Source organism: Mizuhopecten yessoensis, unplaced genomic scaffold (assembly GCF_002113885.1).
Source record: "Mizuhopecten yessoensis strain PY_sf001 unplaced genomic scaffold, ASM211388v2 scaffold4947, whole genome shotgun sequence".
Taxonomy (NCBI): domain Eukaryota; kingdom Metazoa; phylum Mollusca; class Bivalvia; order Pectinida; family Pectinidae; genus Mizuhopecten; species Mizuhopecten yessoensis.
Genome location: NW_018405801.1, coordinates 124,523 through 140,674, shown reverse-complemented (window position 1 = coordinate 140,674; position 16,152 = coordinate 124,523). Strand labels below are relative to the sequence as shown.

Genomic DNA, 16,152 nt, shown 5'->3' with positions numbered 1-16,152 from the left:
TCTCAAGTTAGAAAGGATTACAATACAATTGAACATAATTGATCTTTCATCAGCAAAATCGATTATTGGATCGGACCTTTTTCAAACTCGATTTAATCGATGTTTCCGATTATCAGTACACCACTAGAAGACAGACCCATTGGCAAGTTCAGAGGTCACACCTTCAGGGAAGAACATATAGATTAGAAATGGAGTTAAGGGAATGACATATGTAATGGACATGAGTTTATAGATTTAATATATACGTGAGTTTTTCTTTTGAACTAAACATTAGAAGAAAAAATAAAAGGAAAGTTTATCTGGAGATGTTTCTATTGTAAGTTTGCTGTTGTCCTTTTGAAATTGTATGTGTGTATTTACCTGATGTCCTATTTAACTTACCTGTGGAGAGTTACCTGATGTCTTGTTTAACTTACCTGTGAAGAGTTACCTGATGTCCTATTTGACTTACCTGTGGAGAGTTACCTGATGTCCTGATTAACTTACCTGTGGAGAGTTATCTGATGTCCTGATTAACTTACCTGTGGAAAGTTACCTGATTTCTTGTTTAACTTACCTGTGGAGAGTTACCTGATGTCCTGATTAACTTACCTGTGGAGAGTTACCTGATGTCCTGATTAACTTACCTGTGGAGAGTTACCTGATGTCCTGATAACTTACCTGTGGAGAGTTTCCTGTATAGTTTACCAATACCTGTATGGTTTACCTGTTACAGATCCTGACAACCCTCCTGCCACAGTGGAAGAATGGCTGAAAAGTTTGAGTTTAATGACATATATCGACTCCTTCAAGTCTCACAATAAGGACTCAATGGAGCGAGTCTTACAACTCTGGGAGGTCGAGCTACAGACTGTGTTAGACATATCAGCCATCGGTCACCGCAAGCGGATTCTGGCATCACTAGGGGAACGCCAGGCACCTGAAAGGCAGTATCCATCTTTGGTATGTATTCTGACACACTGATATGCAGTGCCACCATGTCAATACAGGTCTTGATAACCATGAATGCATTTTTCCGTAAGGATTACTGTAAAACCTTGATATAATGCCATACGTGGCATTTGCCACTTCACTTACTGCCAACATGTCTCCTTAGGTCCTTTCATTTCTTTTTTTCTTAATACATATACTTAATTTATATATTTCCCTCAATTTATTGCCAAAGCCCTTTTTAATGCCCTGAATTTCTCTGGACAAATGGTGGCAGTATAATAAGATTTTAATGCTATATATTTATGAATCTAACAGCTGTTAAAGGCACTGTAAAATTGCCAACTCCTAATATCTTCCTGTTAGACCAGTATATCCAAATAAATTATAATATTTATAAATAAAGGGTAACCAATGCCACAAGATTGATTCAGCAATCTTTACTAGTGTCTATACATTTTGATGCACTTTGCTTTGCCTTTTGTTCCTCTTTAACATGACATGTTTCCAACAAACACCAAGGAACGAAACAAATTGAACATACTGTGAAATCACTAATTTTTTTAATTTCGCTGATTTTGTGGAAAATCTTCATTCACAGTTTCATATATCCATAAAATTAATTACAAGTTTGATATAAAGCAATTCTCCATTTGAACGGCTACTTGAATTGCACCAATTCATGTACCAACAAAATGATATTTTGCCAGGAAACCACAAAATTTCGGCCCCACGAAAATATCTGATTTCACAGCAGGCATAAATTGTTACATGTTTTTCATGTCCCTCTCAATTTCATTCCTACTGATATATTTAACCTGGTATAGGATTCACAATAACTGGGCCTATGGTATTGAACCTGTTCTAAAGGCATGGTAATGAAATTCTCGATAACAGAACCATGAACATCAGGGCCAAGTTGTTCAAAAGGTGATAATCACAGCTCATAACAACGTTTTTCAATCTCAAATAATTTGGTCATTATACAAGGTAAAGCCTCGTACTTTTGGCATTTAATTTAACTGTTCAAAAATATTGCTTTCAGGAAAGTTTCACCTCAGTTAATGGTTGCATTTTAAAGATACTCAAAAAATAACATTTGCACTAATCACGGATTAAGGTAATCACATTTGGAACAACTGGGCCCAGTTGTAACTTTTGTTCAGTCTTGCCATGAGAAGATATTTTTTTTAAAATTTATTTTAACGACTTTCTTCATCTACAGAAGAAGCGGTTAGATACACAACCGTCTGATTCAGAGTCATCTAGTCATCGGTTTAATGTAAACCTGTACAAGGATTACACAGGCGTCAAGCCTCTCACTTCCTCAGAAGAGGACGTCAAAGAGTCTTCCCAGAGTGCATTTCCTCCTGTTGATAGTAGCGAGGATGAAGAAGTCTTCCGTTCGGAAAACAAGGTACAGCAGAATTAAGCTTGTTATATAGCAGCCGTTGGTATCTTTATAAATTTTCATAGGATGTCTGAAGAGACAGTACCCCTATTTATCCCACAATAAGCCCATGTCTGGTGATAAGCCCACCCATATATATAGCAGTTCAGTAAAAATGTCAACGAAAGCTTTTTTGTCTCGCCGCCACGAAGTGGAAGGGTGTGTAAGGTGTTGCTTTTCCGGCGACGGCGGCAACACTAAGTTTTTATGTGTAAGTTAGTTTCTATGAAAGTATAAGTGCTACAACAACCAAACTTAGACCATAGATGCATTGTAGGTAGTACATCTTAACCCATGCATCAAATGCTAGATGCGGCCTACCTTTCATGGTCCATTGACTTTGTCAGCATCTCTATCAACATTAAGTGTTAGCGTTTAAGTTAGTTTCTCTGATATTTGCATTGATGGTCAAAGCAGGGCACAAGCAACCATACAAATGGCTTGTTATATATTCAAATTGATCAAATTTTGAAAAAATTCCAAGGACAGCTCGTCTCTTCTATAATGGGTCAGTGTTGTTTAGTGGTGAACTAAAGGGAAGTAACTCTACATGGTGCTCTTGAACAGGATCTATGTACACTGTACAAGCTTTGCTTTGAAACAGGAATAAGAAGTATTCAGATTAATACTTTCTATCTAAATGCAATGAGTCTTTATTTATTTTTTCATTGATTTAATAAAATTATTTTTTCATTGATTTAATAAAACCAGATTTGCAAATACATCACTGTCATTTAGATAAGAAGAAATGATTAAAGAACAGTGTTCATTTCTCTTAAGATTAATAGGCTACAGTATTTGTCAGAATCTTTGCAAGTTAATTAACTAAAGGTTTGCTTTACTCTTTTTGAATTTCAGTCAGTAATTAATCAGAGTTTCAGCTCCACATAATATTCTTGTCAATGTTTCAGGGTGTGAGTATAAGGGATGACAGCATACACCTACGACCGCCCCACCAGGCCACCATCACCAGTCCCATCAAAGAATGGCGCCATCCCCCAGTCATGCTCATCAAGGGCTACTGTAATTACATGGCACAGGTAAATATCCCCCCTATGTGGCATATTTATTAAGGACTGCAATTAGGAATTGTATATGGAGGTGTCCTCCCCTTAAAATTACATTGGCTGGTAAGTTGTTATTCCCCATCCTCCATACTCCAGGGGTTATCCTCACTTATATATATTAATGCTCTCTGCATCCCTGGAATATGTCATAGCAAAATGGAAGGTACAAAGTTAGCTCTTTGATTGGTCTCAGGTAAAGAAAACCTGAACAATTGTTAGGCTGATACCTGTCCTTTGAAGATTACAAAGGAGAGACGCTCAACTTTAAAGTCAGTTAATTTTACTGTTACCCGACTGCGAGATTCTTTTGATATACATCGAAGGATCAAACTAGTCTTTTTGTCTCATCCACAAGGTGGTACACACTGATCCTTTGATTTTGTCTTGACATATTCCAGGGGTGCAGAGAGCGTAAGTGAGCGTAACCCCTGGAGTATCAGGGATGGTTTTACCCTTACTCGCACTCTAACTTTCAGTCTACCCGTACAAATATCCTTATCCCACTTCCACCAACTTGACACATTTGGTCCACCATAGTAATAACCTTACTATCGAACCCCATAGTAATAACCCCACCCTACCTAATGTCGCTAACCTCAACCTATATTTGCAAAACAGAGATTCCCACTATCATTCCTATCTTCAGCTTTGATAATTGTCACATCTTCAACAGATATTATGTTGCATCTTCCGAATAAAATAATGCTTTCAATCTATAAAAAACGTTGTTCGACTGTTTATTTTTTATTTGTGCTTCAGTACTTGGGATCTACATTGGTAAAGGAGCTGTCTGGCCCCAACTCTACGATAGAGGGCATATCCAAACTCAAGGTATGTATGTAGTTGTGGAGTAAGGGAGGTAACTTCCACTGATTTGTAAGCACACATGTTGCTCCTTCACTTCCAACCAAGCAGTTAGTTTAGTAACATTTCACATTGTTTTTGCTCATTTATGATCATGAACACAAGGGAAAAAATATTTTCAGGAAACATGGTGCTCTCTTCTTTGTTGAAATACCTTCAAATAAATAAGTTGTGTAATATTTTACTTCAAAATGAAATTTGATCACTGCTATTTTCATTCTTTTTTTCTTCAAAGATACAAAGATATTGGTTAATTAGTTAACTACCATAAAAGATTTTTTTTAATTTGATCGCTATGGTTTCTAAAAAAAATCCAGTAAACAATAAAAGATTTTCTTGATTTATGAAACTGAAATAAAAGATGTTATTAATATTCAAATGTCCATGTTTCTGCATATTAAACAAAATCTGGATTAGTGTTTTCTTGATTAAATTGATTGTGTTTTTTTTTATTGAAAGATTGGCATCCATCATGATGATCAAATATTGATTATCACAATCAATAATCTGAGATTTGTTTTTGTTATTAATCTTTAAGCTATCTAGAAAATGCCAATAATTATACAGTTAGAATAAAGCCAAATTTCAATTTAAGTTATAATAATGAAAGAATTACTACTTGCTGTCGTCACCAATTATGTCCAAATATTTTTATTGGCAATAGAAAATGTCATTTTTAAACACAGCATTTTGTTGCCATCAGATCAGATCTCTTTCAGTTTTTTTGGTATTTTCAGATTAATCGATTATCAAATGCCATCTGAATTCAAACACTAATCTAGATTTTTGAGGTTCGCCTGTACAAGCATGTCCTTACATGTGTACAGACTAAGAGAGCCCAGACCATGTTTTCACATCTTATTTCAAAAGCTTACAAGCTAGAGCTGCCATGTGTGATACGTGATGTTATTTGTTCATTGCTTTTCAACATTAAATTATTTCATTTTCTTTTGGCTAGATATTTCCCCCCAATTTGCATGTTAGGAAAACAGTTCAAAGTAAATTTAGAAATTCGTAATTCTGATTTATAATTTCAAAATATATTTGCCCCAAAATTTGCATGTCAGGAAAAAAAATCTGAAAGAAATGTAGAAATATCAATTCTGGTTATCAATTTGAAACTGAAATAGTACTACTAGATCAGTAATTCCTCAATTTTTTGTTCTGAAAAGAAATGAAATAATGCAATTTCTTGTAACTTCTGCTCAACAGCAAAAATTTCGAAGAAAACTTCAGGTTTGTTGACAGTACTGTATTTGTTGTATGACGCCAAAGCTTGTTGTTTGAGCTCAGTTTTTAGTTGCATTTCATTTGTTCCTTCCTTTATTTCTTTTAATATGTGATGATTACCTTGTTCAAAAGAACATCTATTGAAATTTATCTTTGTGTATATTGTTGCTTGGTAATTTTAGATTTAATCTTTAAGAGTCAGCAGGAGTATTGTTTAGACTAACAATTTAAATTTGTTGTAACTTTTGTATTTTGATTCTAGAATTGAAGTTAAATAAGCAATTATAAATGTCAACTGTACCAGAATATGCCCTCATCTTATAAGGTTTTGAGTCCACTAGTATAGTGACTTAATTCTGACTCCTCTTCCCAATGGTCATATGTGTGTAAATTAAAGGTAGCATTAATTTTGGATTAAAATTTGGGAAAACAATGATATATTTCTTTCTGAAGTCATTGAACATGTAAAATTCATCAGATGTTGATGTCCCGTTAATTTTCTTTAAACAGATACAATTTGGTTGTGAAATGTGCAAAAATTGATCTAGAATCAGAAGGAGTTATTTCCCTTTGTTCAGTAGTTTCCTTGATATTCTTTTGTCAATGAAATCAAGAACAGACCAATAGTAAGGTGTTAGATACTTTAGCTCAAGTCAAAGTATTCGACTAATTGTTTTAAATCTACCGGATATCTCAACTGCTGTGCATTTAGTTTCCATGGTGCCCATCCAGTTCCCATTCTCAAATAGTCTTTAGTCCTGTTTGTCCTTCATATATAGTTTCCCATTTAATTAAACAATAGTTTTCATTTTGCCATAAATAGGTAAGAAGTATTAAACTTAAGATAGATTTGAACTTTGCTTGTGGATTTGAATAATTTAGAATAAGTATGCAAATAAAAAAAAGATTTGATCTTGAAGCTACCTATCTTGTGGTATATGTACTTCTATCCAAACACTTTGTCCTGGGCTCCTAATCTAAGTCACCTTGAGTTACCAAATTCTAGTATGCTGGCACACCATAACTAGGTCACTGTGATCTTAACTTGACATCTGACCCCAATCGTCTCACTTCGCTTAGTAGTATGTATACTTTTATTGGCCCTAAAGACCTCTTTTGTGTTGATGGGTTGTTAAGAATCAGAAAATAATAATAATGATAATTCACTTAGCAGTTTAGTTATCGACCGGTAAACAGCACTAGTTTTTGTCAGTATAGTTTTTCTCTAATTTTAAATCTTTGCTCATGAATTGATTGAGGGTTCTGGATTGCCTCACCTTTTGCCTTGTAACTTCCCTGCTATGAGCTTGTCTGATGAAATTCTTCTGATTTATACTAGAAATTAGAAAAAATATTTAGATAAACAAAGTGAACAGAAATTTTGTTAAGTGTACATCTAAAAATACAAAATAAGAAAAAAAAAAGTCTAGAACACAACTTTTCTTTTAATTTGGGTAAAATAGTCGACATCTCCAACGATCCATATGACTTTTGAAATACTGCATTTTCTAGTAGTATTGAGATTATAAACATAAGAAGTATTTCTGAAATGAACTTTTTGACTTTCTCGTTTGTTTCTCCTGTATTAGCATGTTGTATGCATGTGACCCTGTCTGCATGTTTAAGAGTTTGACTGCACTTCAGATATGTCAATGATTTTTCTGTAATTTTATAAAGTTGTGTTTTTAAGCACTTCATAGATGTACATGAAAGACTTATTCTCTGAAAGTGTTGGTAATTTAAGAGTTGTCTACCTTTGACTGTTTGCATGACGTGACATTTAACACTGAATGAATGTATTGGAGAATCTTGGATTATGACCTAGTATCTATTACATAAATAAACAAGATGTAGATTTAAACTGATTTAATTTTGTCTATTATGTAGAAGCATTGCTCAGTTTTTAATCTAAAAAAAAAACCAAAAAAACTTCTTAAAATTTGCACATGTTTTTGAAATGTTCATATCTCATTAGTGGAATACTGTAATGATGACACAAAACTTCATGCACGCTACTTCTTTTTTGTTCAGAATGAAAAAGAATAAAAAGGAAAAAGAAATTGTCTTTGCATATTTAAAATGTAAGTCTTTCAAATGAAATTTTTAGGAATGACCAAGATAGTTTCCTATCATATACCTAAAGTCTAGATTGAGAATTATTTACCTGTAGTTATACAGGTATGAAAGCAATGTATTAAACCGTTAATAGATGTCACTACACACTGTTTACTGGAAATTATTTTTATGTTCAAACGGATGACAATCAACTACCAAAAAAATTATGAAAATATATTTCAGATGAGGCCAAAAACAGTTGTTTGTTGGTAGTTCCCCAACCTACTCTATTTTTAGCTCACCTGGTCCGAAGTACCATGGTGAGCTTATGCCATACCGCACTGTCCGTCCGTCAACTTTTCCTTTAAAACGCTACTAGTCCTGAACGACCCACTAGATTTTGCCTAAATTTGGTCTAGAGCATCCTTGGGCCAAGGGCAGTCAATTTTGTATAAACGGTTGGTGTGGCCCACCCTGATGGCAGAGAAGTGGGCCCAGTAGGGGAAATAGAGGTAAAACCTTTAAAATCCTTCTTCATCCGTAGGGATTAAGGGGTTTTATCCTTATTTAGTCTGAATCATCCTTGGGCCAAGGGGACTCAATTTTGAATAAGCAGTGGGTGTGGGGCCCAATAGGGGAAATAGAGGTAAAACCTTTAAAATCCTTCTTCAAACGTACGGATAAAGGGATTTTATCCTAATTTAGTCTTGAGGATCCTTGGGCCAAGGGGACTCAATTTTGTATACATGATAAATAGAGGTTAACCTTTAAAGTCCTTCTTCTACCACAGGGATTAAGAGATTTCATTCGAATTTGGTCTTGAGGATCCTTGGGCCTAGGAGACTTAATTTTGTATAAATGGTGGGTTTGAACCACCTAGGGGCAGAGGGGTCAGGCCCAATAGGGGAAATATAGGTAAAACCTTTGAAATCCTTTTCCTACCATAAGGGTTAAGGGATTTTATCCCAATTTGGTTTGGAGCATCCTTGCTTCAAGGGGACTCAATTAAGTATAAACAGTGGATGTTGCCCCCTGGGAGCAGAGAGGCGGGGCCAAATATGGGAAGTAGAGGTAAAAACCTTTGAAATCCTTTTCCTACCATAGGGGTTAAGGGATTTTATCCAAATTTGGTCTTGAGCATCCTTGGGCCTAGGGGACTCAATTTTGTATAAATGGTGGATTGGGACCCCATGGGGTCAGAGGGGTGGGGCCCAATAGGAGAAATAGAAATAAACCTTTAAAATACTTCTTCTACCACAGGGATTAAAGGATTTTATCCTTATTTAGTCTGGAGCATCCTTCGGTCAAGGGCACTTAATTTTTTATAAACAGTGAGTGTGCCACATACAGTACCTACTATGGAGTGCTATATCCTTACCTCATATCAAGTACTTTAAACATGTCCAGGTGAGCGATACAAGCCCTCTGGGCCTCTTGTTTTGTGCCTACCCTAAATTTTTGGCAGTTTTTAAGGAAGCACAGTCAAGATTATTTTCCTGTGTAAACCTTATAAAATTATATTGCAAAATATAATATATTTATAACCCACCTACCCTAATATTTTCATGTAAAAAGAAACAAACTTGTTTTTTTATTTGGCCTGAGAATTGTCATATTTATTTCAATCTACCTAAATGAAAGGCAATATAATTAAAAAATACTGTGTTATCCCAAATACCTGTCCATTTCAACCCTTTCACCACTGTAGACCATATTGGACTCATCCCCATAAATGCATGGTAGAGTCTACTATGGTTACCTAGAGGTTAAAGGGTAAAGTTTTGTTCCTATCAATGTTCAATTGACATCACTGTATATGTGTTCAAATTGAATTGATTTAAAAAGTCGACAGATTGAGACTTTAGATTTAATGTTCTAATACCCGCAGTGAAATCTGAACTAGACGATTAAATTTCACGATACATCGCTCTCCATGCTGATTGAGGATGTGAGTGTTGGTTTAATTTTCCAGACAATTGACGGGGTTATGCCCCCTTCCTAATACTGGGTGTAGATACATGTTACTGTGACCGTTACACACCAGTCAGTCATGTGATCTTATTAACAAGCTTAATTAATTCATATTCTTCAGAGGCGATTGCATTTTGAGGCCGATTGGTTTTGTTTAGAATGGGAGAGCAAGGCTATGAGCCTGTTTTGATTTACCGTGTCATTGATGAATAAAAAGAAATCTAATAAAGACCCTGAGATGAATATTTCCTGGTACTCTCGCCTAAGTCACCTTGTCATTTCTCTCGGTGCTCAAGTCACAGAACAACTTGGCAAAATGTTTGTGATGCCGTATCATAAGCTGGATAATCAGAGGCCAAAGATTACGCTGGTCCGATTGATGTAGATTTCCAGAGTTCTGGTTTTATTGAAAGGCGGACGTGGTTGGACATTGTGCCTTCTCTAATGAATCGGTTTCTGCCCAGTGAAGCCAAGCCAAGCTCACGTAATGCAATTGAGCACACCTAGGACAGCCCCGTACAATCTACCTCCTTTTGTCACCCTCGGAGCAGTGGAGGGCTTATAAATGAATACACCAGCAGTGAAATTAAATCACAGGTCTAAGAAGTTCGGCCAAAGTATTGACAGTTGAAAGAGAGTTGTGGCTAAAACGCCTGTGGAACTGTCGGAGAACTGCAGACAAGTTGTGTCAGGGAATCGCTCATCAATCAAAGATCCCAGAAACAATGACTGTGAATAATCAATGTGCCTCCCTCTGTTGGTACAGGGTGGTGTTGATGTTTCTGGCATTATAGGTCTGGCAACGGGATAGCGATATAAACTGAAAGAAATATCTTTGGCACAGTCCAACATGTTCAACAAGATCAATGTTAGAGGCAGTACTGTTTAGGTGTAGGGCTCCAGGGGCAAGAAATGGATTTACTGGTGTACTGTTAGAAGATAAAACGTTTTTTGTAATTTTTTGTTTATGGAAACAAATCTCAAAAGATTGGCTAAATTGTGATCAGAGTTTGGTTTACATGTAATGTACAATGTTACATCTGTACTAGTGAAATATACATTCATGGTAGTTATTTTAACCTGCATCAAACAGATCAGCTATCATTGGATAAGAGATATCTATTAAATAGGTCTGGCTTAGTGGGTCTATGTCCACATTAATATGATGTGAAATACACAGTGGTAAAAATAAAATTTAGTCCTTTTATAAGAAGTTACATGGTCAAATTTCAACTCGAAATCTTTCTAGAATCCGTCCAAGTTTTTCTCCAAATCAAATACAGCACAAAATGAAATAAGATCTGGAGGGGGACTATTCCCAGCATCAGTATTCTTTGAGTAAAAGGATGTTTTCTAAGATTTATATATCGGTGTTGTTTGAGCAATTTTTGACTGTCCACAAGTTTTTCCGAGTGTATCGGTACCTTAATAACAGTAACTATTGTACGTCACTTAACTTTGGCATGTACTTTATTTTGTAAATGTTTGGGAATAAATATTCACAAGATATTTCATGTTGTTGTTGTATCTTGATGAATATATCTATATTAGAATTCCAATTTTCCAAACTTTCAAGTTAACAAACTTTGATCATGTCCACTCACCAATAACTTGCTGTAATACAGAATGACTTTTGTCTGAAAACTTCTGTACATCTCTCAGTAGGTTCAGGTCATCAAACACTACTGTTTTCTCACGAAAAATTAATTATCAGCAATAACTGAAAAACCAAGGATAAACCCTACACAACTATATGCTTGGAAATATAGTCTTTGTGCCTCACTCTATCTGTATGCTGGACATTGATAATTTAGAAGAACTCCGTATTGCATCATTGAAGGAAGAAACAAACATTTTCATTGAGGGGAAAAAAATATAGGTATAGTTTGACACATTCATCCCTGAAATAGTGAAATATAGCTATTAACAAGTAAAAGGATTACTCATAAAAAAATCCTGACTGTATTTTGAATCACTGAGAGGGTTGTGTTTATCCTTTTTTTTAGCCAGGGAAGCATTCTTTTAAAGAAAAAAACTCTTATTGGGGAAATCTGGAATGTAATTTCTGTAGAAAGAAGTTTGAATTGCCAAAAATTATGCGAAATCTTTAAGATTTGAATATCAAATATTCATATATGGTGATTGACAAGCTAAAATGGTCATATGACTTGTGTGTTTTTTGTCCATCGTGACATTTTTTGGCATCAAATCGCCATCATTCATTTAGAAATCATTCAGCTTAATTAAGAAGATTCGGCCAAAGATGTGGTAAATTTTGTGGGTGTTTGATTGATGTTTATAAAATCATTTTCACACGCAGATAGGAGGGTGGCGATGCATCATTTTTGACACCTATTAATATGGTGGGCTCACCAGAACTATCATGAACGGACTCGCGTCTGCGGATAATCCGAGCTTTCGAAAGGAAGGGTCAGATCTTGTCGTCATCAAGTCAACGAGATTCCTCTTTACCACCGTTTTACCCCTCTCCATGCAAACTCTTCATTTCCGACATATTCCAGAAGAAAAATTAATTTGAAAAATGCTAATGGCCTCATTTGATTGGAGTGATCACTGGGGCGTGCATTATCAAGATACATAAGCAATTGAGTGTGGAAGGTTACGAGATGGTTATAGGGCAGGACACATGCATTGGTCTTCGTCGTTAATCACTCGCTGTGACCAGTAATGATCATCAGTCTTCAACCATTACATTTTTATCTCCCGGTGCTGAAGAGCTATCGTGATTCAAACCCCACTCCAGGACAAGCGCGGAGAACAAGAGACCAAGTTTTTTTTTCCGCCTTTGAAGGATGTGGAGGGCAGAAATGAATGGATGTATTGTATTGGTTCAATTATAGTTTTCCTGCCAAGAGCTCATTGTGTAGGGATCCCAACTGACATTTAAAATGTGTTGCTTAATGTGTTAGAGGGAGAACTCAAGTATGTGATGTTGACTTTGATCCCTGGTCCAGCTCCCATGGGGCCCGAGTTTGATGGCCGCCATATTGTTCCATCACTTTGAAAGAGAAACACTCTATTTAGACGTCCAAACCATCAAAGAACAGTAGATCGTTAGCGCTTGTTGTCATCAAGTTTGAAAAATAAAAGATTAAAGTGGCTTTTTCTTGTATTGAACCATCAAAGGACAAGACATATCGTTAACACAATTTGTCATCAAGTCTGAAAAATTAAAGATTCAGCAAAAAAATATATATATATAAACTGGAATTATTTTTTATCATCAAGTCTGCAAAATGAGATTAAGGAAAAAATGAACAAAAAACATTGAATCATAACTTTTCCTGTTTGTGACTGTTAAATATCACTTCCATCATCATTGGTTCATCAAATAGAAAAATATACAAGTTAATTAAAATATAAATTAACTTTCTTGAAAAGGTTCTTAATAAATGCTGACAGATAAGATAGTTAATGTTGATCACATTCGTAAGTGGATATTGTATAACTAATAATAAAACACTAATGAAGAACAGATTATTCATCATATACCAGTAGTTTTTTACAGTGATTTTTTTACCTCATTTTACAGCTGAAAACAGGCTACTTCCCTCAGCAAAAGAGTGTTTTATTTTCCTAAAAAGAAAAATAGATGAGAAATATCTTCACAGTTTCAATGAGAGTAATGCAATATTGTTTTCAATTCATGTAGAAATGGGCTATTGTAAAATTTAGATAGAAAACACACTGGTGTATAGACATTGCAAATTAAGACTCTTTTGGATTGAAATATAGAAATCTATTTGCTACAATATTGCTAGAAGTTGTATTTTAAAAAAAGGATAAAAAGTTTCTGTGATGTTTGCCAGAATAAAGTTGTAATGGTTAAGATGCAGTTTCATTTGTTTTACTATGGAGTATTTTACTTTTCTACTTACAGAAATCTGCCGATGTCATTGCAAAAATTCCTACCATCAAATTGGCTATCTCCTTCCGAGGTGTCAAGTTTATAGATGCAAAGTCTGAGGTAAGGTGCTGCATGTCAATTCAGTGACTGCAAAAACAAAGAACAAAAGCAAAGCTGGCTCTGTAATTTATAATAATTGGGATGGTGGAGTGTTGTGTAGTAAAACTGGAACTTGTGACCCCCTATACTATACAGAGTTATTGCCCTTTATTCACTATCAATTTGTCAGGGTCATATCTCATTATTCACTATCACTTTGTCAGGGTCATATCTCATATACACTGATACCTACAGTTGCAATAGTATCTATCTATCTACAGTATATGTTATACTCCACAGAGACCAAAATGGCTTTATTGCAATATTATGTGAGTACTCACTTTGTCAGGGTCATATCTTATATACACCGATACCTACAGTTGCAATAGTATCTATCTATCTACAGTATATGTTATACTCCACAGAGACCAAAATGGCTTTATTGCAATATTATGTGAGTACTCACTTTGTCAGGGTCATATCTTATATACACCGATACCTACAGTTGCAATAGTATCTATCTATCTACAGTATATGTTATACTCCACAGAGACCAAAATGGCTTTATTGCAATATTATGTGAGTACTCACTTTGTCAGGGTCATATCTTATATACACCGATACCTACAGTTGCAATAGTATCTATCTATCTACAGTATATGTTATACTCCACAGAGACCAAAATGGCTTTATTGCAATATTATGTGAGTACTCACTTTGTCAGGGACATATCTTATATACACCGATACCTTCAGTTGTAATATTATGTATGTGAGTACTCACTTTGTCAGGGACAATCTCATATACACTGACACCTACAGTTGTAATATTATGTATGTGAGTTCTCACTTTGTCTGGGTCATATCTCATATACCCTGATACCTACAGTTGTAATATTATTTATGTGAGTACTCACTTTGTCTGGGCCATATCTCATATACACTGATACCTACGGTTGTAATATTATGTATGTGAGTACTCACTTTGTCTGGGTCATATCTCATATACACTGACACCTACAGTTGAAATATTATGTATGTGAGTACTCACTTTGTTCGGGGTCATATCTCATATACACTGACACCTACAGTTGTAATATTATGTATGTGAGTACTTCTCCAGAAGGTGGTGTGTCACGTATATGTAGAGTTATCAGCCATTTGTTTTCCAAAGTTTGTCAGGAGGTGGGGAACTGTTTTGCCTGGTATTATTTAAGGAATTATCCAAGTTGTATTTGAAATGTATTTATATTTGCCTAGACAATTGTCTGTTGTAATGCCTGAAGATCATTTGTAGTCATTCTTTGCTTGACTGTTTCTTTAATTTTCCAGAGAGTGATATGTGATCACGAGATTGGGAATATTTTCTGCGCTTGCCAGGATGCGGACAGTATGAACTTCTTTGCTTACATTACCCGGGACAACGAGAACCACTACTGCCATGTCTTCAGTGTCAAGGATGCTGTAAGTCTGAACTTTGAACCTTTCACTCCATTGAATACTACAATTACAAAATCAAGTTTCTGGTCCAAAGTGAAATTGTTTTTGATGAAACAATCTACCCAGTATATGAAAAAGGACAAGATTTTCTTCCCCTGAAAATGAAAATTCTACCTTAGAAAATGGATCTGAAATATTGCTGTACAGTATTGCAATGTATATTGTTTTCATCAGTATTTCGCTAATATTCGAAATGCTGATGGAAAATCGGGTCAGAACCAGATAAAATAGCTACCTGGTTAGATACTCTAAAATGGATTACTGTCAAAAGGGACATTTTAGTGGTGTGGAAATGTTCACGTATTTCTTGTTAAATAACTTAGTGCAAAAGTATCCTCTCTTGAATATTTATTAATAAATGATATAGGTTACAGATAAACATGGTTTCAGAACCAGTGCTAACTTGAAAATATCTAGATTGTGATCAGTTGAAAGAGTCACGAGAACATTTCCACACTCCAGAATTTCCACTTATGCCGTACATTACTGAATCCATCTATATTTCATTCTCTACATCACAAAAACTATAATATGACAGTTAAATATCAAAGTTGAAACTACACCCAACATCACTTGAAAGCAGATTGCTGTCTGTATGTCCGCATGTGAGCAGGTGTCGCGTTGTCTTGACAACAGCATTACATGACTGGCCTCTTGTATGTGGGACTGGCCCCTCCTAACCTCTGGCCCGTGGGGGAACACATCGGGGGATATTTAATCCACCATTAGGGACAAATTACAGTGAGGGTCCCTCTGTCATCGTCAACGATAGTGGTTATTTGTGTGTTAGACCGATGTTGCCCTCAGCTAACCGACTCCCCGTCATTCCGGCAACACAGGATTCACTCAGCCGCAAAATTGATATGTGCCAGAGCTCAATAGAGCACCCGGTAGGGAAGCACCGAATAGCAGCACTTGTAAATCCTTAGATAATTTAATCATCTCGACCCTGATACTACGGTCTGGTGCCAGGGTTATGACGGGTGTATAGCCAATGAGACAACCATCATTTAAATAATACAAAAAATAATGCATGTTCTTAAACAAATTGATTTTGTATTTGAGTTTTGTACAGATCCACTTAAACATATAGGATATTAATTTCTTAAATTTCAAATA

At 35.5% G+C, this 16,152-nt stretch overlaps 1 protein-coding gene across 5 annotated transcripts in view; it reads left to right on the top strand.

Annotated features, from left to right (window-relative positions):
• LOC110450032 (ankyrin repeat and sterile alpha motif domain-containing protein 1B-like) overlaps positions 1–16,152 on the top strand; it is a 208,374-nt gene that overhangs the window by 159,281 nt on the left and 32,941 nt on the right. For 4 of the 5 annotated variants that reach the window (XM_021497246.1, XM_021497245.1, XM_021497242.1 and 1 more), the window contains 7 exons: positions 716–942; positions 2,156–2,347; positions 3,292–3,420; positions 4,207–4,278; positions 5,524–5,547; positions 13,469–13,555; positions 14,866–14,997. In XM_021497246.1, the coding sequence (XP_021352921.1) occupies positions 716–942; positions 2,156–2,347; positions 3,292–3,420; positions 4,207–4,278; positions 5,524–5,547; positions 13,469–13,555; positions 14,866–14,997 (863 nt within the window). The remainder of the gene's footprint in view (positions 1–715; positions 943–2,155; positions 2,348–3,291; positions 3,421–4,206; positions 4,279–5,523; positions 5,548–13,468; positions 13,556–14,865; positions 14,998–16,152) is intronic. The other variant, XM_021497244.1, reaches the window with a different exon arrangement.